At 38.5% G+C, this 22989-nt stretch overlaps 2 protein-coding genes across 3 annotated transcripts in view; both read left to right on the top strand.

Annotated features, from left to right (window-relative positions):
- Zfp91 (ZFP91 zinc finger protein, atypical E3 ubiquitin ligase) overlaps window positions 1–16284 on the top strand; it is a 35436-nt gene extending 19152 nt beyond the window's left edge. The window contains 9 exon segments of the mRNA XM_027406595.2: window positions 1120–1326; window positions 1577–1613; window positions 2174–2278; window positions 3181–3315; window positions 4293–4343; window positions 4735–4813; window positions 5981–6095; window positions 12917–13016; window positions 13352–16284. Of these exon segments, the coding sequence (XP_027262396.1) occupies window positions 1120–1326; window positions 1577–1613; window positions 2174–2278; window positions 3181–3315; window positions 4293–4343; window positions 4735–4813; window positions 5981–6095; window positions 12917–13016; window positions 13352–13862 (1340 nt within the window). The 3' untranslated portion in view covers window positions 13863–16284.
- Window positions 16285–17017: 733 nt separating this feature from the next.
- Cntf (ciliary neurotrophic factor) lies at window positions 17018–21673 on the top strand. Of its 2 annotated transcripts, none has more exons than XM_027406602.2 (3): window positions 17018–17140; window positions 18606–18731; window positions 19607–21673. In XM_027406602.2, exons 2-3 carry the CDS (start codon window positions 18618–18620, stop codon window positions 20093–20095), a joined length of 603 nt encoding a protein of 200 aa, XP_027262403.1. In that variant the 5' UTR covers window positions 17018–17140; window positions 18606–18617; the 3' UTR covers window positions 20096–21673. The 2 variants fall into 2 exon arrangements, with proteins under 2 accessions (XP_027262403.1, XP_027262402.1); XM_027406601.2 differs by lacking the exon at window positions 17018–17140 and adding an exon at window positions 17201–17592.
- Window positions 21674–22989: the final 1316 nt, after the last annotated feature.

Below are 22989 nucleotides of genomic sequence, written 5' to 3' on the forward strand. Positions count from 1 at the left end.
TCTCTATATTAACCTACTGCTCACTGCAAAAAGAAGCTTGTCTAATCAAGGCTGTAGAAGCTCTGATCACTAGATGTAACATAAATAAAAGCAGTATGACATGTCTGGTTAGGAAAACAACAGTAATAGGTTGAGCGTGTAAGTGGATACATCTTGCCTGGCAGTACTGTAGATCAGTATTGTAGAATGCAGGGTTTACAACTGGATGAGACTTTCCCAGCAGTGTGCATAGTACCTTTCAGCACTGTAAAATTGAGTCAGCAGGAGGAAAAGCATCGAATTCATTTCCAGCTTGATGTTTGTCCTGCAGCCAGTGTGTGGTGTCTTCAGCAGTAGGTTCAGACCATTCAGTTCTGGTGGGCAATTGCCTTTGTTTTTGTTTTTTATGATCTCACCGGCCTTAATTCATGATCCTTCTTCTATACAGATTTTTACCCAAAAACTTATTATTATTTTTATCATTATTATTTTTATTATTATTATAGAAATATTAAAGAACAACAACTATTTCCTAGCTACACTAATAGCAATCACAGCCCTAATCAATCTATTCTTCTACAGATGTTTAATTTACTCTACTTCACTAACAACATTTCCAACAAATGATAACTCTATAAATATTCATCAAAAAAACTCTACCTGCCACACTTGTCTTACTTAGAGTTACTATTGCTGTGATGAAACACCATGACCACGGCAACTCTCCTAAAGGAAAGCATTTACTTGGGACTTGCTTACAGGTTCAGAGGAGTCCATTGTTGTTATGGCAACAGGGGTGATAGCATGCCGGCATACATGGTACTGGAAGTGACTGAGAGCTCTACATCCAGATCTACAGGCAGAGAGATACTGCGTCTAGCTTTAAGCATTTGAAACCCCAAAGTCCACCCACCAGTGACATACAAACCCCAACAAGGACATACTAATAGTACCACAGCATGCAAACATAACATTCAAATAAACAAGCCTATGAGGCCATTCCTATTCAAACCACCACAAGGCCCAAAAAAAAGTCCATTTTATTTCAGTGTCCTCTTGCTTGTTTTTATTATTTCAATGAACATCTTTGGGGGGTGCTATTTATTGGTTAACTGAAAACTTAAATTGTGTTTTCAACAGATCCCAAGGAAGAGAAAGAAGATGATTCTGTCCTCCCTCAGGAAGTTTCCATTTCTGCAACTAGACCTAGCCGCGGCTGGCGCAGTAGTAGCAGGACATCTATCTCTCGCCTTCGAGACACTGAGAATACTCGGAGCTCTAGGTCCAAGACTGGTTCGTTGCAACTCGTCTGCAAGTCAGAACCAATTACAGATCAGCTTGATTATGGTACGATGCAAATTCAGTATGGTTACTCCATTACCTAATTGGTTCTTTAATCTTAAATGTAATGTTGAGCATTTACCTAAATGTTTCTAATTTTCAAGCAGGTAGTAATGTAGATAGGATTTGTTTCAGATATGCTGTAGATAGTCTCTATTTAAAGAACTACTTCATACAGTTACAGTGATCACTTAATCTTTAGCTATGAAGAGAAAATATTTCATGTTTCTCAATAAATTTTGGTTTAATTTTCTAGACGTTCCAGAAGAACATCAGTCTCCCGGTGGCATTAGGTATAAAATTTATTTCAAAAATCTTTGATTACTCATTAAATGACTGCGACTTTATTTGGAATTTTGAGCTGTTAAATTAACTTGATTTTTAATATTACACTTAATATTCCACATTTGATTTTAAAAGGACCATAAAACTAAAACTTAGTTTCCTAGTTCCAAAAGCATGTCTTAAGTATCTTCTCTGGGTGAACTTATTCTGCGTTGGACCCAGAAATATAAGTGTCTTGCCAGTGTCTTTCATCATACTTTGGTAATTTAGTGTTGGTTAAGTCTTTCATGAAATAACACATTATCAGACATAGAATTACAAAGTCAGTTGTCTAACTCTTCTTGCCATTGGGTAATTATTTCTCATTTTTACTTAAAATGTTGTATCTTATTTGTGTAGTCTGAGTTCTAAGTATAGCTTATAATAAAGGAGCTTAGGATGTAGTACAATCAGATCATAAGGATGGAAATTTTGGGTAATATGAATTTGTGATTGTGTCTAAGTATTCTAGTTCAGTCCTATTAAACAGTCCTTGGAACCAGAATTTATCATGTTTGCTTACTTGTAGTAGTGATGAGGAAGAGGAGGAGGAAGAAGAGATGTTAATCAGTGAAGAAGAAATACCATTCAAAGATGACCCAAGAGATGAGACCTACAAGCCCCATCTTGAAAGGCATGTTTGAAATTTTACTGTACATGCTAGTAGAAAATATATAGGAATACATACACTGAATATATTTTTGTTGCAAGATTATATAAGCGCAATTTTAAACAAGTGATTGTTTTGCAACTATAATATTTTATTCTCTCATATAGCTCTCTTTGGTCTAATGACCTTTAATATTGACTGTACTATTTAGTAGATGTGTGCATGTTTTAATAAGGTTTTCTGGAATGTTTAGAATTTGTTCGCTCAATATCTTATTTCTCTTTACAACTATAGTGAGATTTGATTTTTGTATGTTTTGGTCTGTTGCTATGATGACCAATGATGACTAAAAGCAAATTGGGGAGGAAAAAGGTCTATATTGGCTTATTTTCCACACGACCTATTGACCATCACCGAAGGAAGTCAGGGCAGAAACTCAAACAGGGAGAACCTGGGACAGGTGCTGATACAGAGGCCATGGTGGGGCGTTGCTTCCTGCCTTATTCATCATGGCTACCTCAGCCTGCTTCTTACAGACTCCACCAAGGTTGGTCACATCCTCAGTGAGCTGGGTTCTCCCCCATGGATCACTGTTTAAGAAAACCGCCCTCCAGGCTGGCCTACAGCCCAGTCTTATAGAAGCATTTTCTTAGTTGTGATTCTCCTTTCAGATGACTCTGGCTTGTGTCAAGTTGGCATAAAATTAGCCAGTGTAAAGCAGTATTCACCCATGGGCATAATATTTATACATCCTTGCTGTGGGGTGGGGATGTGGGCAGTTGATAAGAAGTTGTGGTTTGTACGCTGAGAATCACAGCTTCAGAATAATGAGATAACGATAAACCCTAACCCTGAACCTGGTGTCATAACACTATGTTTTATGAAGTCTTAGAATGTTTGTGTTGAAAATGTTTCTCTGTTTTCAGGGAAACCCCAAAGCCACGGAGAAAATCAGGGAAGGTGAAAGAAGAGAAAGAAAAGAAAGAGATTAAAGTGGAAGTAGAAGTAGAGGTGAAAGAAGAAGAGAATGAAATTAGGGAAGATGAGGAGCCTCCTAGGAAGTGAGTAGGCGGATACTGTTAAAGTGGAAACCTTCCTTTTAAAACCACTGGTAGACAGACTTCAAGTTATATGGGAGTGCATTCACCGGCACGGACAGACAGACAGACAGACACGCGCGCGCGCGCGCACACACACACACACACACACACACACACACACACACACACACACACACACACACACACACACACACATTCATTCAGGCCTGGGGCCAGATGCATTTAATCTAGCATTTGGGAGGCAGAGACAAGCCTCTGTGTAAAGCCAACCTAATCTTCATAGCTAATTCCAGCCAAGCCAGGGTTTCATAATGAGTCCTCTCAAATAAAAAACCCAAACACAAGAAAAAGATATATGAGTGTGTAAAATGCTGATGTTAAGCAACTTAGAGTTTCTTTGGAGAAACTTCTCAGAAACTTGAAAAGTTGTTTTGGTGTTGGTTTTGTATTACTGCAAAGCAATATATTAGTAAGTCCAAATGAGCAGAAGACCGTATCTATAGGGATACAGAGGGAATAGGAAAGCCAGAAAAAAATTTGTCCTCAAAAACTAACAAATAGTTAAATGATGCAGAAGCCTTGATTCTGTAAAATCTGTCTGTGTGGCACAAACTTTGTTGCAGAAATAAGGATGTTTTATTAGCTTCTTGATTGTTATTTTTAATTAGTTGCATTTAGATGATAAACTCTTACTACAACTAGTCTTCAAGTAATAACATTAAAATTTAGGCAGATATTACATAGTAATGCCTAGTTTGCTACTCAAAGATAAAGAATAAATTGAGTGGAATTACCTCAGAGTAAATCTAGCTTAGTGGCCAGATGCCTTTGTTTTTGTTTTATGTGTCTGTCTGTGTTACTGGTTGTGCCCTGTGTCTGCCATCTGTTCTTTGGCCTCTAGAATGTGCTTCAGCCATCCTTATCTATATAACCTTCTATCTAGAATATTTAGATAACTACTCTTTCTTAAATTATAGGAGAGGGAGAAGGAGAAAAGATGACAAAAGTCCACGATTGCCCAAAAGGAGGTGAGACATTTCTACTCCTGTTTTTTATAACTTAGGTCTTTGATAAATGTTTGATTACTTTAGCTTTCATAAGCAAAGGAGATGTGGCTTATTGAAAATTTCAGAAATGTGATTTCCTTAGTGTTTATGATGCACAGATGGTGTGTTTTTATCATTGCAGGGTGCTGATTCATCTGAAATAAACCTTCAGTACTTTTTACCTTTTTGTGGCTTGCTACCTTATTCATGCTGTTTTTAGATTATCAAACATTTGCAGTTTGATTAATTGAGTACAAATTTTATGAAACCTATGTATAACTATAGGTATATTAATTTATTTAAGACACGTATTATCACACTATATATAGAATACCACTTCTCTTGCTAACTTTTTCTGACATTTTGGTAATAGAAAAAAACCTCCAATCCAATACGTCCGTTGTGAGATGGAAGGATGTGGGACTGTTCTTGCTCACCCTCGCTATTTGCAGGTCAGTGAAGATGTCACACATTGCAGTCTTTCATGCAGTGTCCATTGCTTGTCTCCTAAGATGTCAATTTGTGTGCTAATTGTAAACACTGACATAAAATCTGAAGAAAAATATTCCTAAGTATAAAATTGCATAAATCGTCTTTACTCCACTTGTACTTCTTTAACAGTATATCTGAAACTAGTAATTTAAAGAACAAATGTGTTGGCTTTTGATTCTGAATCCCTTAGAAGTCTTAAGAATGTGGTACCAGCATCTGGGGGCTCTTCTTACTTCATCGCCGAGTATAAGGCTGAAGGACAAGAAGGAAGCATGAGGAGAAAACGGGGATCTGAGTTCACTCTGTTAACAACTTTAATCCATTTGTGAGGAAAGAACACGTAAACATATCTCAGCATTTTTGCATTAAGGACTTAAGTTTTCAACACAGGAACCTTGGCGGATACAATTAAACCTTAGTTCATTCTATTAAAGAAATACTAATGAAGAACTAAAACTCCCAAGCCCAACCAAGTACAGGACTTTTCTTGAGTTTTTACAGTGTTACAATATGCCCCAAAACAGTGTGAAGAATTCTGCTTTAACAGATCGTTGTAACAATACACAAGACACATAATAATAAATTTTAACTTACATATTAGGATAAAATGAATATAGCATTCAAACCAGCAATTTCTTTGAGATAGTCCAAAAGTGATTTTTTAATTTTTGGTCTTCTAAGTTTTTCCTTAAGTGAATAGATATTTAGTTGGCTGTGTTTCTGGGTATATGTATAAGTCTGGAAGAAACAGGGAATTGAAATAGTGAAATGCTGCTTAGGAAATACCTGTTAGTCTTTAGCAGTAAGTATAAAACTAAGATCTTACTGTGGAGTATGGTTCTGTTACAGTAAGTATAGCTACTGTTTTTTGGTTTTTGGCATGTGCCATTTGGTATAACATTTATTATGTTTCTATTTTACAAATGAAAACTAGAACTTGAAATGTTTAACTGTGTCTCAGATCACATTGCTAGTGAGTGACAAGTGCAGATTGGATTCAGGTCTATTTCATACCCCGTGTTCTTTACCATTTTACTCTAGTTTTCCTTAACTTTTTTTGATTTAGGAAAAAAAAAAAGAATGTTGAGAAATCTTACTTACTTTTCACTTTCCTTTTGCTATTTTAGCACCACATTAAATACCAGCATTTGCTGAAAAAAAAATATGTATGTCCCCATCCCTCCTGTGGACGACTCTTCAGGCTCCAGAAACAACTTCTGCGACATGCCAAACATCATACAGGTACATATCTAAGTTAAAAGGTTTATCATGTAGCCAAGAGAACTGCAGTTTGGGCAAGTAGTCTGGTAATGAATCAAGATTTTTCTAGTACAGGTCTTCTTAAAAGGACCTAATCGACAAGCATGAAAAAAAGTTAGGAAAATAAAAGTTATAAACATAAAAGTTTAAATGTGCCATTTTTGAGTTGGACTTGGTCACATACATCTGTAATCCCATCACTGGGAAAACTAAAGCCTGAGTTGCAGGCCAGACTGGACTATGTAGATAGAGCCTGTTGTAAAAGCTAAAGATAGAGGAAGTATGAGGTTTCATTAAGAAGTCTTGGCTGTCCTGCAACTCACTGTGGAGACCAGGCTGGCCTCATACTACCACCAGTTCTACCATAGTTTCCCAGTACCATAGAGGTATTGGGATTGGTGCTCATTGCTTTTTCTAGTCTTGAAATAACTGTGTTGTTGTTATAAAGTGCTTGCCCCACAAGCATGAGGACCAGAGATCAGATATTCTAGGACCCATGTAAAAGCCAGGCAGGTGGCTTCCTATAATCTTAGCACTTGGGAAATAGTTTCTCTAGGGCAGTCTGACTGACTAGCAGGAATCAATGCACTCTGGGTTCTGTGAGCAATCCTGCCTCAAAGAATGAAGTGGAAAGAGCTCTCAAAAGACAGAACTTCAGTTTCAATCCTTCATATACACCATACACGTGTAAAACTAAATAATTTACTTTTTTAACAAAATGAATATTACAGGGTATGATCAGCTAGAGCTTTAGAACTTTTACTGTTTGACTTCTAAGAATTTTTTTTCCTGGCAGTATTGCTCTTTTACTAAGCATATGTTCTATGCTAGCTGTGAACTTAACATATAGCTATGCTAATCTGTCTACTCAATACCACTAATCTGTATTTTATGCCCAAGAACCCAGAAGTTTAGAAGAATTAAGCAATTTGCCAATTCTGCTTCAGGTAGATATTTATCAGCAAAGATAGAAACTTGGTAGTAGCTATTAGAGAATAAAAGTAGAATGAACATAATGAGAAAGCCTAAAAAAGTAAAGGGGGGTTGGTTTATTTTTTCTATTAAATAGCTCAAGATGATTATATTTGTGAAGATCATAAAAGCTGGTCACTGGACTTGTTTGTTAATTCCTATAGAAACAACTCAAAAACAGAAGCTGACTAATATGTATTACAGAATAGGCTCAAATTCTATTCCTTTACAGCCACTGACAATTTTAATGAAATTCTGCTTTCAACATAATTTGAGTTGCCTGTTAATATTACATAATATTAAATGGATATATCTCACACTTGATAATTACATATATTCTCTCCTCAGTCTTGGACAGTAAGACTAAAAGTTCCCCTTGAAAAAATATGTCCCTCCTGATAATGATGTACATACTCTCACTTAAGTAAGTTACTTTTCACTTTTCCTTAACTATAAATTATAGGTACCAATATGACAGACCAACTTAATAAAGATATGAGCTAACATGTGTTTCTAAATATTATATAGAACTTGCAACATAGTAGACATTTGCAAACTACCAGTCTATGAACTCTTGTGTGTTATGGGAACTCGAATATTCAGCCAATAGTCTTTGAGGTACCGGCCCCTGGAGTCAGGTGGAGGCAGGAAGGTAGACTGAGTCCGTTTCAGGTGTGGATGCAGGTAGGATGGGGCATTGAGCAAAGGGGACAAGCATTCACCAAGTGCACAAGCCACTAGGGCAAGTTCCAGCTGCCTACCAACACAGGAGGGAGTCAGGTATGGTCCACTTGATCCAGCGAGCCTTTGCAGGGGCTGGACTTTTCTGCCCTTTTCTGAGAGCTCTGAGGTGCTGGTGGGATAGGTAGGGCCCCTGCTTGGGGCAGTTTGCCACTTTGGGGCCTTTAGTGTTCTGGCCAATGGTCACCATATTGTAATGGATGATTGTAATAAGAGTCCACAAGAGCCCGGAATAAAGGGAAGTCAGGTATTTATTTATTGGGGATCACCCACAAACAACAAAGTAGAGATCCGCTGGGATCTTCTGCCCAGAGGCACTGTGATCCATCTGTGACCACCACCCAAGAAGCAGCTTGCTTCCCAGTCCACACGTAGCATCTGAGACCCTGCTCAAAAGCGGCTGGTACCTCAAAGACTATTATTGGCTGAATGAGTTCCCACAAAACTTGTGCATCATTTCTTCATACTGTATCAATTGAGAAAAATTAAAAAAGAAAAACATGCTGTTTTGTTCCCTAAATACATGTTATACTTTTTTTGTTCTCCCTCTGTACTGTTTTTGTCTCACTGAAAATCTTCCTGACAGCCAGTTTCGAATATTTTAGGTAAATATCACAAATCTACTATGAGAAATTTTTTAATGTATTCTGGTTCAAATATTTATATTTGGTTAATATAATTTCAGAATGTTATCTTTTCCCTTGGAAGTTAGTATATGCAGACACACACACCCTTTGTAAATGTAATTTATCAAGTGGGTGCCCTACACATTTTCTGTGCTCCAGGGAAACTGAAATATTCGGAGCTGGCTGTCAAGAAGACTTTAAGAGGGACATCAGAGTGATGTTGATCCTATAGAACTATATTGTGCAACACAGAATAGCCATTGGCACCATTTGGGTTTTTTCTAGCATTCTCTCATATGTGATGAATCAACATATTCATTAGTATCTCCAAGGTGATTGCTACGTGTGTTCAAATTTGAGGAAAAACATAGCTCATCCCTCAGCTTTCTGAATGAGCCACTTACTGTATCTTGCTGGTTCACATGTTAAAGCTACTTGGGAATGAAAGTAGGTAATTGTTATTGACTTAACCTACATGTTTTTACTGTGATTGCACCAAATGGTTTTAAATTGAATAAAAAATGCAGTGGTTATTAAACAAATTATTCAACATATCTTTGTCCTTTGGCTCCCTGACCAAGTAGTAGAAACAGTACAATGATCCTTTATGTCATTGATTCTAAACGATGCTAGATTCGTTAAGTCCTATGAAACTTGATGTGAGGAAGGGAGTTAGAATGGAATGAGGAAATACTTGAATGGTGCAGAAGATGCAGGGTGGCAAATAAGATAAAGAAATACAAATGGCATTTACATTTTTTTGAAATATCTGGCTATCATTCAACCAGAAATGGTACGGTTTTTACTGTGTTAGATATGAATCAACTTTTTCCAGTAGAAAGCCATATTGTTTTTTATTTGGATTTTTTTTACATGTTAGATTTGTGTGTGTGTGTGTGTGTGTGTGTGTGTGTGTGTGTGTGTGTGTGTGTGTGTGTGTGTGTGTTAACATCTTCTATAATCTGTAATGGATATTTTAAAGAATAAATCCCATGGAAAATGCACTTAATGTCTATCTTAATTACTGTTCTGTTGCTGTGAGGAGACAACATGGTCATTGCAACTCTTATTAAAGAAAAGCATATAATTTGTGAGCTTGCTTACAAGGTCAGAGTTAGTCCATTATTGTGGCTGGGAACATGGTAGCAGGCAGGCATGGTGCTGGGGAAGTAGCTGAGAGCTCGCATCTGATACAAGAGTTGCAGGCCAAGAGGCTGTTCCTGGCTTGGGTTTTTGAAACCTCAAAGCTCACCCTCATCGAGTCTTTTCCAGCAAGGCCACATCTCCTAATCTTTCCTAAATAGTTCACCAGTTGGGAAACAGACATTCAAATATGTGAGCTTATTGGTGCCATTCTCATTCAAACCACCACAAAATCCTAAGCAATTTGTTCAATATTTGGAATGTTGGTACAAACTGGGATTGAGGTTCTGGTTTCCTTATTTGTACCTAGATTTTTGGTTTGGGTGGGTGGGTTTGGTTTGAGGCAAGGTTAACTATGTAGCCCTAGCTGACCTGGAATTCACTATATAGACCAGGTTAGTTTCATAGAAGAAATCTGAATGACTCTGCCTCCTAAGTGCTGGGACTAGCCTGGGTTACTCCAGTTTATACACTAACATCTCAAGATTTGGAGCTAGGAACCACAAGTGATAGAGAATTTTTGTCTTTATGAATCTGGGTCACCCCACTCAATGTATTTTCTAGTCCAATCAATTTATTTGCAAATATGTACCACATTTTCATTACTACTCATTCATCAGTTGAAAGACATTTAGTTTGTTTCCATTTCCTAGCTACTCTAGAATAGCAGTAAACATGACTGAGCAAGTAAGTACCTGTAGGGTAGGATGTCAAGTCCTTTGGGCTATGTTAGAGTGGAATAGCTGGGCCATTTGGTAGATTTATTTTTAGCTTTTTGAGGATTTTCCACATTAATTTTCAAAGTATCTGCATCAGTTTGCAATCCCAACGACAGTGGGTGAGGGTTTTTTTTTTTTCCTCCATTTAGCATTTATTGTCAGTTGTTTTGTTAGTCATTCTGGCAGGGATAAGATGGATGGAATTGTTTTTATTTATATTTCTCTAATTGCTGAGTATGTACACTTTATGATATTTCTTGGTCACTTTTATTTCTTGTTTTGTAACTGCAGATCTATAGCGCATTTTTCAAATTGATACTTATCTTGATTCTTTGTTTTTTTGTGTGTTAGGTATATATTCTAAATATTAATCCTCTGTAAAATGTATAGAAGGCATAGGTCCTTACCTGTTCCATAGGATTCTTCTTCCCTCAGTTGTTTTATTAGCTGTACAGAAGCTTTGATTTTTATGAGAGCCCTGTGATAGTTTGAGTGAAAATAGCCCCATGGGGTCTTAGAGACTAGCACTTTTGGGAGGTAGAGCCTTATTGGAGTAGGTGTGCTACTGTTGGAGGAAGTGTGTCACTGGGGATAGGCTTGAGGTATCAGAAGTTCAAGCCAGGCAGAGTGGATCATTGTCTTCCTACTGCCAGATGTAAACCTTTGAGCTACCTCTCACACCACATCTACCTGCATGCCACCATGTTTCCTGCCTTGGCAATAACAAATTAAACCTCTGAACTGTAAGGCAGTCCCAATTAAATGTTTTCCTTTATAAGAGTTGCCATGGTCATGGTGTCTTTCACAGCAATAAAATGCTAAGAGAGCCCACTTATCAGTTGTTTTAATTCCTGAGCAAATAGAGTTCTATTCAGAAAGACTTTCCTACATCTATATCTTGTGTTGTTTTTTTGTTTTGTTTTGTTTTGTTTTTCCTAGCAATTTCAGTATTTCATGATTCATACTTAGGTCTTTGATTCATTTGAAGTTAATTTTTGTGCATGGTGTTATATGTGGGTCTGATTTCAATAGATATCTCATTTTCCCAGCACCATTTCATAATGATTCTGTCTTGTTTCTAGTGTTTGTGCTTGGGATCCTTTTATTTCTAAATTTTATAGTCAAATATAATGTAATTGTTGTATAATTAAAAATTATTATTGCTGTAATAAACACCATGGCCCAAAGCACCTTCAGGAGGATAGGATTTATTTTGCTTATACTTCCGCATCACAGGAAGTCAGGGCAGGAACTAAAGAAGATGCCATTGAAGAACATTGTTTACTGGCTAACCCCAGAACTTCCTGCCCATGGGTGGCACCAACCACAGTGAACTAGGCCCTACAACATCAATCATGGCCTGAAGTACCACAGGCCAATCTCCTGGGGCTCAGTTGAGGTTCCTCTTTCAAAAAAACTCTAGCTTGGGCTAAGTTTATATAGTATTAGATAGCCGAGTGTCTTCTTCAAATATCAGGTGGCTATAGTTATGTGCACATGTACTTGTGAGATGTTCATTCTAAGCTGGGACCTCTAAAAGATACTTTTATTCTTAGGGAATTTCATAACAACATTATCTTGATTGTAATCAACTCCTATTCCTCCCTTGAACTCCTGCCAGACCCACCCACCTCCAGTGTCCTCTGGTTTTTTAGACTGTCTCACAGTAGTTGTCTTGACCCTCTGCCTTTCAAAATCTTTTTGTGCTACTTCCTGGTTTTGATGGGATTTGTTTTTATTTCTTTTTCTCTATTTAAGACAGTGGTTCTCAACCTTGCTAATGCTGCTACCCTTAAAAATACAGTTTTCATGTTGTGGTGACCCCCAACAATGAAAAAAGTATTTTCACTGCTGCTTTATAACTGAAATTTTGCTACTGTTATGAATCATAATGTAAATATCAGATTGCAGGATATATGATCTGGTATGCAACCCTTGTGAAAAGGTCATTCAACCCCCAAAAAGAGTTGCCGCTCTCAGGTTGGGAACTGCTGGTTTTAAGAGAATGTTCACTGTTTTCTTATATAATAACCTTATTGCTTTCAGGTGTGTTCTTTCCAAACCCTCACTTCCAGATTTTTATCATAAAAGCATTTTGGATTTTGTCAAAGACTTCATTTGTCTACTGAGATGATCTTGTGTTGTTTTACCTTAAGCCCATTTATATGATTTGTTTACTCACATATATTGAATCATCCCTGCATCTCTGGGATGAAAACCAACTTGATCATGGTGGGTTATCTTTTTGATATGTCTATTCAGTTTGCAAGTATTTTACTGATTTTTGCATCTATGTATGAGGGATATTGACCTATAGTTCTATTTTTGTGTATGTGTCTACCTAGCTTGAGTATTAGAGTAGCACTGGCTTCTAGAATTATAATTTTTAAGCTGATTTTTATTCTACTGAATACATGGATGAAAAATAAAATCAAAAGAATATTTTTTGTTGTTAAATTTAGCTTGCTCGAAATATTTGCTCTTTTGCAGAGGGTGTTATGTGCTGGAGACAATCTGCTAGAAGACTCGCTCACCTGCAAACTGCAGAAAATACTTAGCAGGTGTCTTAATGGAACATTAACCACATTATTTTTCTCCTTAGATCAGAGGGATTATATCTGTGAATATTGTGCTCGGGCCTTCAAGAGTTCCCACAATCTGGCAGTACACAGGATGATTCACACGGGCGAGAAGCCATTACAGTGAGTATTTATAATTGGTGAATATCTGGGTAGGAGTGCATTTATCTCACTTGGAGGCCTGTTGTCCTTTATAAACATTCCAGTTGTCACTGCTGTTTTTACTTTTATTAAATTAAAGACTAATAATTGGGGATTTTTTCCTTTGTTTTGCTGTTCTTTATAAATATATTTTTATTAGTTTGAGAATTTATTCTGCCTTAACCACTTCCCATTCCACCCATGGAATCCAGTTTGTGCTGCCTATGTATTTGTGTATATATAAAGTTTCAGTTCTTACCTGGCCCTTATTTAAGAATTCTCTGCTTGATCGTTCATTTCCTTTGGATTTCCTTTAGATGTGAGATCTGCGGATTTACTTGTCGACAAAAGGCATCCCTTAATTGGCACATGAAGAAACATGATGCAGACTCCTTCTACCAATTTTCTTGCAATATCTGTGGCAAAAAATTTGAGAAGAAGGACAGTGTAGTAGCACACAAAGCAAAGAGCCACCCTGAGGTGCTGATTGCAGAAGCTCTGGCAGCCAATGCAGGCGCCCTCATCACCAGCACAGATATCTTGGGCACTAACCCAGAGCCCCTGACACAACCTGCAGATGCTCAGGGGCTTCCTCTTCTTCCTGAGCCCTTGGGAAATTCAACATCTGGAGAGTGTCTACTGCTAGAAGCTGAAGGGATGTCGAAGTCATACTGCAGTGGGACAGAACGGGTGAGCCTTATGGCTGACGGGAAGATCTTTGTGGGAAGCGGCAGCAGTGGGGGCACTGAAGGGCTGGTCATGAACTCGGATATACTCGGTGCTACCACAGAGGTTCTGATTGAAGATTCAGACTCTACTGGACCTTAGTGCAAAGGAAGACTTTGGGCACTGGGACAGTGCAGACTTTGTATTTAAAAGATAAAAAGGACAAAAAAAAAATTCAAAGCATTTAAAATCTAGTAAAATAACTGAAGGGCCTGCTCTTTGCATTGTGGATCACAGCACACACACATACTGTCTATCTCTATCTATCTGTATCTCTATCTCTCTATCTCTGTCCCCTTCCCCTGAAGTTCCCTCCCTCATCCTTAAAACATTGATGTTGCCTTTACCAGAAAGGTCATTGAAAAAGCAGCAGCGTACTTGGTTCCAGCCATCAGCAGTAGACTTCCTGCTCATCAGCAGATCTCCTTTTCCCAACCTGTAACTCTGATATTCTCTGGATCAGCTTTTAACTCATAATAGTATATTACTATCATCTAAATACTTTCTCCTCTACTGCTGCCCTGTGGCTCTGGCTTCTCCCCACTGCAACAACCAACACTTATCCTCAAATATTATATATAATTCTATTTTCCAGAGGCTGGCAATTTGACTTGGCACTTTAGGGCCCCTTAGCAGGATGCTGTTAAAACAGCACACATCTCTCACCCCTCTTCCATTACTCACTGGGTTTGGGGAAGGAAGGATGATACATGGGGACCACCTCCCTTCCCCTTCAGTGGATCCCAGCACCTCAGTCCCCCTCCCAAACCTCCATATGGCTCTTAATGGTGCTCACTTGCTTGGAAGCAGGCTCCCAAGAGAGGGGACTGCCCTATGAACAGTCTTTTTGGCTGTAAAATGGGGCTCTATGTCAGTGAGAAAAGTCCCAGGCTAATGGCAGAAATTTGCACTTTGAACATGTGTGTTTTTGTGTTTTGGAACCTGAGATTCCTTATTTATTAATGGAAAGTCTGATTTTTTGGGGGGAGGGTCTTTGTTGCTATGTTTTGTGGGGCTGGGAGAGTAGATTATTCTGACATGGGATCCTTCCTACAAGAGGTACTTTGAAGGCAAGGCTTAGAGTTAAAGAAGCACAGCCAGCCTCTAAAATCATAGTTTTCCAGTGGCCTTTAAAGAAAGCTGGTCCTCAGCACTAACAGAATCACTACAGTAGCCTAGTGCTTTTTTGCAAGCCTTAGGGAAGGCTGATAGGTTTATGGTGACTAGTGTGCTCTTTGAGATACAAGGATTTGAAGGGATGAGGAATGTTGTTGTTCAAGGTCTGAATCACACATAAAAGATTTTTTTCTTCTGTGAATTTATTTTCTCTTTTTGTCCTCACCATTTCTTTACATTTATCTCCCTACTGACCTAACTCTGGCCCCTTGTTTTGATTTTGGTTTTGTCATTGGCCATTCCAGCTCTCCATTAGTAGGAGACCAGACCCTGTCATTCATGAAGGAATAAAATTGAAGAGTCCTAGAGTTTTGGTTAAGAGAAAACTGACTTGTTTCCCCTTTAGAAAAGACAAAAGCAAAGGTGAAAATCTGTGTGATAATGTCTTTGGCTTTCCCCAAATTATCTATTTTCCTTGGAGTAGGGATTTTAATGCATTGTGAATTGTTTATTTCTGTCATTGGGAGACACAGATCGTGTTTTTATATGCTTTTACCTCTCAGAAGACTAAAACCCTAATTCAGCTCATTTTTTTTTGAGAATTAGAAGTGCAGCTCCTCCCTATGTGCTTCAGAATCTGCCATTGAAGACCTGGCCAGTTGTTGTCAGAAATACATGATGACTGTTGGGAAAAATAAGAGTCTGATTGAGAACAAAATAAGGAACAGCTTGTTTTTCACAAACACTAAAACTATGGAGTTTATCAAATTTTCTCTGCTTAATTTTTCTCCCCCAAAAAATGTCATCTCTGAAAGACGCTTACTGTACACCCACCAGTGTCACTGGTTGGGATGCCAGGAGGAGGGAGGAAGACACCTACAGGAACAATCTTAAACACATTATTGTTTCCTCTAGTGTTGCAGACTTTGCCATCCCTCCCATGGTGAGGGGAGAGAAGGCATAAAGACAGGCTTTCCTGCCCCACTGTTTGCAGTTTACTTTGGTACATTGGTACACAGATTTGAAAATACTGTAAGAGTAATTATAAATGGGACTGCAACAAAGTTGCTCTATGTGATACTGTTTCTGTAACTAATGTTTGTGTCCTACACTTACCCTTTGTTTTTCACATTTAGACTGTCTCCATAAATTTTACTTAGAATGGTTACTCATCAAATACAGCCACCCACAGAAAAGCAAACTGCATTGTAAACATCTCTTCTTTCTGGAATGGGGAAAAATATGTTCTTTTCTGTACCTCACTCCCCTCCCCATGAAAGCAACTAGATATAATAATTAGAAACTTCCTGGCCTCTCATTTGGGGGAGCATGTGTAAGGGAGCTGGGTCATCTTCATAGCTACCATTGATGACAATAAATTATTGTAGCAGTTTGCAATAAATTTTAAGATAGTTTTCATGAACTTTACATTTTTTCTTGGGAGAACAAGTGCTAGCATAGTAAAAGTATATGAGTAAACTAAGCACCATTCCCATTTCTTTCCTTTCTTCCCATGCCACTCATTTAATTGTCCTTTAAGGAGTCCTTTTAATCTTAAAAGTTGGTAGATATTTCATGCTCTTACTATCTTTTAAATAACTAGTCATCCCTCCAATATCAATTGGCAATCCTAAATTTTATGGATATAGTTGTGATAATTATTCGGTATTTCTGGGAGTTATGCATACTCCTTGCTTGGGTTGCTGGTGTATTTTGCATAACCGTAACACATTTCACAGGGTTTAGTCAGACACTGGCTGGGAGTCCTGGGGATGAGCACGGAATACATTGTCATAGAGCACTTGGACCTCCCTCACACCTGTTTGGAGGAAGAATGTGAACTCTGCCACCAACCTAAGTGAGGTCTTATAGCCTCGCAGCAGACCAGTTTTGCTCCTGTCTTTCTTCCAATTTTCCATATACACAAGAAAATCAGAATATTGTAATGGGGCAGTTATATTTCCTGAAATCTCTTTTGCCTGTTGAAATGTGCAGGACCCTTTTCCTGTGATGAGAGATAGGTGGTTACTTGATCTAGGTTTAAAAGTTATGTAAAAAAAAAAAAAATTATAATAAAAGGGATACTTTGCTTTTAAAATCTTGTTTCCTCTTAATCTAGTTAATCATATTCAAAATAAGTATGTAAAGAAGAAAAATAAAAGTTGTCTTCCTGGAAGCAACTGGTCGGTCTTGGTTGTACTGAGTTAGTCATCCGAGAGTAAAACAGTTGATGCTGCTAAATGAAGAAAACAGATGCCCCCAGGGTAAGCTTTTGTATGCTGCTAGTTGCTCTTTGTTGAGAGTTGGGTAGCGGTTCTAATGCTGAGATGCCTTGTAGCTCTGTTTGGCAGACTCCAAATGTTGTTTCAGTTGCTTACTTGGGGATGTTAAAAGATAGTAGGAAATACATTTTACTCTGATGACAGAACCTTGGTTGCATTTAACATCAGTGCTTCTTGACAAACTTTTAATACCTGTGTCAAGTTCTAATTTTAAGAAAGAAAGCATAGTGTAACCTTGGTAAAAGTTCAATGGCAGTCTTTCTTCATTTATTGTTTGCCGATGTCAATTTGCTCCTTAGATGACAAGTGTTTGAACTTCTTGGCAACATCTGATGTGAAATAGGGACGGTCACAGACCCGTTTGAGGATGAAACTTTGAAACTTTAGCCAATTAGCATCACCCACTGAGTGCAGTACAATAGAATGACAGATCTGTAAGCACCTTTTAACTCTTTTGTCCTCATTTCAAAGCCTGTTCATTCTCTTGTTTAGCATGGAGTATGACTGGGACTGGGAAGAAAAAGAAGCGTGTTGTCACTTGAGTAAGACTGCCTGAGAAATGTTACTAAGTTAGAGTTGGGTGTTTCCTTTGGGAGAGAACAGGCCTAAACAGTGCCTTCCACATCCTGTAGCTACTAGGAAGGCACCATGATTGAGATTAGAGATGCTCCTTTACCTAATTTCTAAACAAGTTTAAATTAACCTTGTGAAGAATGGGGATGGAAAGATGCTACCAAGGACTTGTATCATATCATATAGTCTTTGTCTCTCACAAAACAGGAACTACACAAAGAAATCGTAAAAGGGGTGGGGGGGCGGTGAATGTACCCAATGACCAGAGCAGAAACAAAACTCTAGTTTATTGGATTACCTTTTTTGATGAAAGTTTCTTATATCAAATGAGAAAATTATTATTTGCACCCAAAGAATACTAATCTTTAGCCCCAAATTAGTTTTAAGAATCAAATGAAGTTTAAATGCTATAAAATAGTATCTGACCCATTTGATAAATGGCACCTAACTCAATACATTTTGCCATACTAAAAAATTTAGAATGTAAAAAGCAGAATAAAATAATAAATTATATGTGTAAATAACACTACATTAGGCAGGGGTGGGTGTCATGAGGATTAGTGTGATAGTGACCTTGTTGCTAAGTACAAAAGCAAAACAATGACATAAAAACAAGTGCTAAGAACTGAGTGGAGGAGAGAGATGGAGGCAGACACTACGGAAAAAAAGACTGATTAAAAAGGGCCCTTTGATTCCACAGGCTCAAAAATCCACAGCCAGGAATTTGCTGCCACCTCTGAGTCAGGCAGGGGGTGGGGATGGGGGTGCACAATCCCATTAGAGAATGCCCAGTGGATTTAGTCTGTGGGAGTCACATTTCTTATTTGGCCCAGTGAAGACAGAAGCAAACCAGCTCACTTGTTTCCTGGGACAGTTGATTTAGGGGATGGCTTTCGCTGAGCAGTCACCTCTGACCCTTCACCGCCGGGACCTCTGTAGCCGTTCTATCTGGCTAGCAAGGAAGATTCGTTCAGACCTGACTGCTCTTATGGAATCTTACGTAAGTTGTCTATTTTGCTGTTGTCTGTTTTCAACTCTTCTAACCCAACATTTAACCGTCATGTTCCGACCCCATAACCAATTATCTAGTCTTAATGGTCATTCAATAAACACCTGTAATTTGGCATGGCCTCTCCCTTGAGAACCTTAATGTCTTCTAGGCTGTTTAAGAGACAGGACTTTCCTTGAATGAGAAGATACATTATTTGATTGCCTTTTTTCTGAATCTTAACAGGATAGACAGTAGGCTTCCTATATTTTGGTCCTTCATAGAATTTTTGAGCTTTAGAAATAAAGGGCTTTCAGGATTAGGAAGCACTTTATGGAATTTTAGAGAAATGTATAGTTTCCCTCTGTGCAGTATAAGCTACCTACATTTTAGTTTTCTACATCAGAAGTATACCTGTAACTGAATAGATTTATCAAAAAGATTCCCTAGAAGATTCACTCGAGTCTTGTGAAAATGTCAAGTTAACCATTCTAGTTCTGGGCTTGTTTTCTCATGAAGTACCTCTATCTAAAGGCCTGATTTGATAATATTCCAGGCCTCAGATAAAATTACAAATTTATGTTCTCTAAGAATTGATAACTTTTGAAAAGCCTTACCATACATAAGACTAATATTTAATTACCCTTTTAAAGCCAGTTTCTGTTGTATTCTAAAGGATCAATCTCACCTTGAGAGTGGACATTAGGGATAGGAAAATTCAGGTAGTGTTGTAGGATCATGGCTCACCAAATGAAGGGTTTCCATTCTAGACATTTTCTTTACAACTTGAATCATTGACTATAGAAGTAAGAGAGATTTTATTTATGATTGAAGAAAGGAATTGAGATGATGCGGAGCATATCATGTTTTGCTATATCCTTGGCCAGGTGAAGCATCAGGGCCTGAATAAAAATATCAACCTGGACTCTGTGGCTGGTGTGCCAGTGGCAAGCACTGATCGTTGGAGTGAGATGACTGAGGCAGAGAGACTCCAAGAGAACCTCCAGGCTTATCGTACCTTCCATGGGATGTTAACCAAGCTTTTAGAAGACCAGAGAGTACATTTCACCCCAACTGAAGGTGACTTCCATCAGGCAATACATACTCTTCTGCTCCAAGTTTCTGCCTTTGCCTACCAGCTAGAGGAGTTAATGGTCCTTATGGAGCAGAAGATCCCAGAGAATGAGGTTGATGGGATGCCTGTCACTGTTGGAGATGGTGGCCTTTTTGAGAAGAAGCTTTGGGGCCTGAAGGTCCTTCAAGAGCTTTCACAGTGGACCGTGAGGTCTATCCATGACCTCCGTGTCATTTCTTCTCATCAGATGGGAATCTCAGCGCATGAGAGCCATTATGGGGCCAAGGATAAGCAAATGTAGCAGCTACCCCTTCTCTCTCTTTTGTTCTGGTGAAATAGGTACTTCCCCGAGGCTTCATTTTCTCAGAATCAATTTTTGAAAACCTTAAGCCACAGCCATTTTCATCAAGTAGGGTTGACCCACATATGAAAAGGTGGATATACAGGGTTATTCTGGGTATATGCATATGTGTGCATATGTTTTTGTTTGTATTGATGGTATAGTAGAGTAGAAACAAGAGCACTAACCTCCCACCTTTGTGCTTTAATGTTCCTGATGCTAAGTGACCTTTCTAGGCATTTAACAGCCTTACAGGCAGAAGAGAAAGTGTAACTAGTTCTGATTGACTTCGGCAAAGACTGACTAAACAATAGAAGTCCTAGACTAGCGCCAAACTACCATAAAAATAGCATTGCTGTGCTGAGGCAATGAGTGTGCCATCCCTTTTATATACTTTATATATAACTTGACATCTTTGTCTCAGAGGGTTAGAAGATGGTTCTTGTAATCTGTCCCTAGCACTGAAAAGCAGCCCTTGTTACACATCCTCAGAAGTCAACAGCAGACTGCCATCCACAAGTATTTGTTGCTCACACCTGGGAAAGAACAGCAACTATACATCTTCAGATTCCATTTGGGGGGAAAAAAAATGGGCCCACTCTACTTCCATAGTTGGAAGCTAAAGGATATGCAATAGCAGACTGGGTTAGTGTTGACTAATGTACTTGAATATTGAGTTAATGACTCTTTATAGCAAGTGAGCAGATGAGTTATATTGGTGCTATAACTAGGTAATCGCAGAGGATGGAATGCTCAGGTTAAAGTGTCATAGAGCTCCATCACCTTACATTCTCTGCGCTTAGTCATGAGGGGAGGATGAAGTCTACTTGGTCCCCACTGAGAATGCCAGAGATTCTTAACACAGTAATTCTCTGCTTTTAATGTTCTTGTGAGAGCCACACAGCATAGAAGACTAGGAAACAGACATCCTCATTTGCAGTGAGGCCTGTGCATTAATGGTGCATTGTGAATCCAACAATTTGTTAGTTTCATTTGTTTTTTGCTTATCTTCAGTTAAATTTGAGAGACCTTGAGTTGGGAACCCAAGTCTAATGATGACATCTTGCTTTATAAATGCACGGTCTTGTACCCTCTTCTATAAGGGGTTCCATACAGGCTAGAACTCTAATCAGGTACGGGACAGGATTCAGCCAATCACTGTAGTAGCTCGGGGGAAATGAGACCCTGCTTTCTACTATGCATTTGTAAAAATACAGTTCCTTATGTATAAAATAAAGACCAAAATTAGGGTGAGATTGTACAAAATTGAAAGATCAATTAAAGCTACAAATAAATGTACTGCCTGGGTTGGTGAAGTACATTATAGAATAGACTGAAAAAAATACAAGAGTTGGCTCATGAAAACAAATTATACAATAGTAAACATCTGGACCAAGCATCATAAAAGGCCTATTTTATTCTATTAATGATTTCGGTATAGATAATTTTTCATGTTTAGAAGGGCTTATTTCATTTGTGCTATTAAGTTCTGTTTGTCAGCAGCATTTTCCATTTAATAAAGTATATATTAACAAGGTTCATGGTTAAAGAAGAAAAGTGTCTAAAATTTAATTATGGGGAATAACAAGATTATGAACAATTTGCGTCATGAGTGACCCCTCTTCTAGGGTTTCTGTGTCTCACAGACATGACAGATACATGGCAGGATTTTCAGAAAGCAGTGCATATGAAAGAATATATATGTGTGTGTGCGCGCGCGCGCGCATGAGTATGCGTGTGTGTGTGTGTGTGTGTGTGTGTGTGTGTCAAGTGGAAAGCGGCCCAGAGACAGTACAAATATTGAGGAAAATGTGCCAGTCCTGTAGCTCACAGCAATAGTCTCTTGAGTGCCCTCCCCTACTATGTTATCAGATTCATCTTCAAGAAACTTGGTGGTGCATGATAGCATCCGGCATTCAGGAAGCTGAAGGATTAGGAGTTAGAGAGTAGCTTGGACTATATATATAGTAAGAAGAATGTATACATGCATACCCCAAGAAGAAACTTAGAGTGAGTATGCCTCACAGCAGTGTGTAAAACCTTCAGAAAAAAGGGCCTAGAAGAGTGAATGGGGAGATGTCTTCATGGGTAAGAGTGTTTGTCCTGCAAAGATGAGGACAAGAGTTTGAATACCAAAAAACATGTAAAAGCTGAGTGTGACTGTGTGTACTGTAACACCAGCATTAGAGAACAGAGGTAGAGTGGATCATGGGAGCTCACTGGCCTTGCCAAAACAGTGCTCTGTGACACCGTTTCAAGACAAGACAATAATCGATGAAGACACTTTTGGCACCCCTCTCTGACCTGAGCATGCATGCAGACTCACATGTGCCACACACACAACATAAATTAATTTTAAAAGGAGGGAGGAGGAGCTGAGCATGGTAGTGCACACCTTTAATCAAAGCACTCACTCTGGAAGCAGAAACGGGAAGACTTGGGAGTTCAAAATCACCCTGGTCCAGCTCTAGGATTACATAGACTGTCTCAAGAGGTAAGCAGGAATAAAAGTTTAAATGGGTATTTAGCCATATAACACAAATATAAACCCATGTGAGAGATGAATGTATTGACCACATCATTGTTTACCAGAAATGTGTAAGATTGAATAAAGGGTTGACAAGTGCCAATGCCCTAGAAGTATCTTAATACAGGTAAAAGTTTTGTGAACATAGTTTGTTGTTTGATTCTTGCATGGCACCAAGGATCTTGGCTGGGCTTGGGGGGTGGGAGTTGGTTTCAGCTTGGGACATGAAATCCAGTGCCTCACATAATAAGCGAACACTTTACAGGGAACTCCAGTCCCAGCATTTGGAAGGGTATAGTTTTTAAGGATTCACAAGTTCAGTGAGATT

The sequence above is a fragment of the Cricetulus griseus genome, chromosome 3, assembly GCF_003668045.3.
Source record: "Cricetulus griseus strain 17A/GY chromosome 3, alternate assembly CriGri-PICRH-1.0, whole genome shotgun sequence".
NCBI lineage: Eukaryota > Metazoa > Chordata > Mammalia > Rodentia > Cricetidae > Cricetulus > Cricetulus griseus.

Excerpts from the sequence above, each read along its gene's own strand:
- Cntf (XM_027406602.2), top strand. The coding sequence starts at position 18,618 with ATGGCTTTCGCTGAGCAGTCACCTCTGACCCTTCACCGCCGGGACCTC. Across the intron at positions 18,732-19,606 it reads CTGCTCTTATGGAATCTTAC|GTGAAGCATCAGGGCCTGAA; the intron begins GTAAGTTGTCTA and ends ATCCTTGGCCAG.